The 1,706-nt window shown below is 39.9% G+C and overlaps 1 protein-coding gene across 1 annotated transcript; it reads left to right on the top strand.

Annotated features, from left to right (window-relative positions):
* Positions 1 to 225: 225 nt before the first annotated feature.
* LOC102819558 (putative olfactory receptor 10D4-like) lies at positions 226 to 1,176 on the top strand. The gene has a single exon (XM_006871026.1). The coding sequence runs from the start codon at positions 229 to 231 to the stop codon at positions 1,174 to 1,176; it is 948 nt and encodes a 315-aa protein (XP_006871088.1). The 5' UTR covers positions 226 to 228.
* Positions 1,177 to 1,706: the final 530 nt, after the last annotated feature.

Here is a 1,706-nt window from a genome sequence, read left to right as displayed (position 1 = left end):
ATTAGACTGCACAGCAGAGAGAGATCCAGTATGGAGAGAGAGGCAGATCAAGACAGGCATCAGGAAGTACTTTTCTGATTCAAATGTTTATATTAAAATTTTTTAATCTTATGAGAGAACTTGTCACTTTCCCATTTCATTGATCTAAACATAGATCATTTAAATACATACTGAATTTAATCACAAACATTTTTCTACAGATAGCCAAGAGGTGATTCTTCCATAAAAATGAGAAATCACACAATGGTGACTGAATTCATCCTGCTGGGAATCCCTGAGACAAAGGGACTTGAGACAGTACTTTTTTTCCTCTTCTCATCATTATATTTATGTACCCTCTTGGGGAATGTGCTCATCCTTACAACCATCCTCTCTTCCCCTCTGCTTCACTCTCCTATGTATTTTTTCTTGGGTAACCTCTCAGTGTTTGACATGGGTTTCTCCTCAACCACTGCTCCCAAGATGCTATTGTATCTCTCAGGACCAAATCAGATTATCTCTTTTCAGGGCTGTGTGTCCCAACTCTTCTTCTATCACTTCTTGGGGTGCACCGAGTGTTTTCTATATACTGTGATGGCCTATGACCGCTTTGTGGCTATATGTAAACCTTTGAGATATATGGTCATCATGAACTACAGAGTTTGTTCTGTCTTGGCCATTGTGACTTGGGTGGGTGGCTGTGTCCATGCTATCATTCTAACTTCCCTCATCTTCCAGTTACCCTATTGTGGCTCTAATGAGGTAAGGTACTACTTCTGTGACATCCCTGCAGTCTTATTGCTAGCCTGTGAAGATACATCTCTAGTTCAAAGGGTAGGCTTTACCAATGTTGGTCTTTTGTCTCTTGTTTGCTTTTTCCTTATCCTTGTCTCCTACACTCGCATTGGGATTTCAATTTCAAAAATCCACTCAGCCAAGGGCAGACATAGAGCCCTCTCCACCTGCAGCGCCCACATTACAGCCATCTTTTGTGCTTATGGGCCAGTCATCATCATCTACCTACAGCCCAATCCCAGCCCCATGCTTGGTGCTATAATGCAGATACTGAATAATCTGGTAGCCCCCATGTTGAATCCACTGATCTATAGTCTGAGAAATAAGGATGTAAAATTAGCATTGAGGAATATATTTTCCAAGAGAAACTTTGCACTGGAGAAAAAAATAAGAAAACCTTAAGCTTTGCTGGATACAGTTTGATTCTGATTTTGAATAAAAATTTTCATCTGGAGATCCCAAGGCAATTGAGAGGAAATCTACTCTTAATTGATTTACTACCTACACTTGCTAACTTTTAAAGTATGCATCTGTTTTTATATCATCCTGTTTTATCATGAAATAGAATCCATAGTCACTGAGCAGACATTATATTGACTCTTGTGTATGGATTCTCTCCCAATACCACCATCTCCAAAACAGATTCCTCAGTTCTTTAAATCTTTAAAAAAGTTAAGAGAATGCATTTGCTAATCTTTGTTTCTCAGTGCATTCATGTACATCTAGAGGGAAGAGAAAGCCTTATCTTTCTCCGGTGGAATCGCTGGTCGTTTCAAACTGCTGTCCTTGAGGTTAGCAGCCTGACTCATAACCTCATTTTTCTTCTGAGGAGCAGCTGGTGGACTAGAATCACCAACCTTGTTGTTCCCAGACCAGTGTTTATCCTGGAGAGCTACCACACTGCCTAAGGTAGCAATAATAAATTTTGTCTA

The sequence above is a fragment of the Chrysochloris asiatica genome, unplaced genomic scaffold (assembly GCF_000296735.1).
Source record: "Chrysochloris asiatica unplaced genomic scaffold, ChrAsi1.0 scaffold00158, whole genome shotgun sequence".
NCBI classification, from domain to species: Eukaryota; Metazoa; Chordata; class Mammalia; order Afrosoricida; family Chrysochloridae; genus Chrysochloris; species Chrysochloris asiatica.
This window is presented reverse-complemented; position numbering and strand designations above follow the sequence as displayed.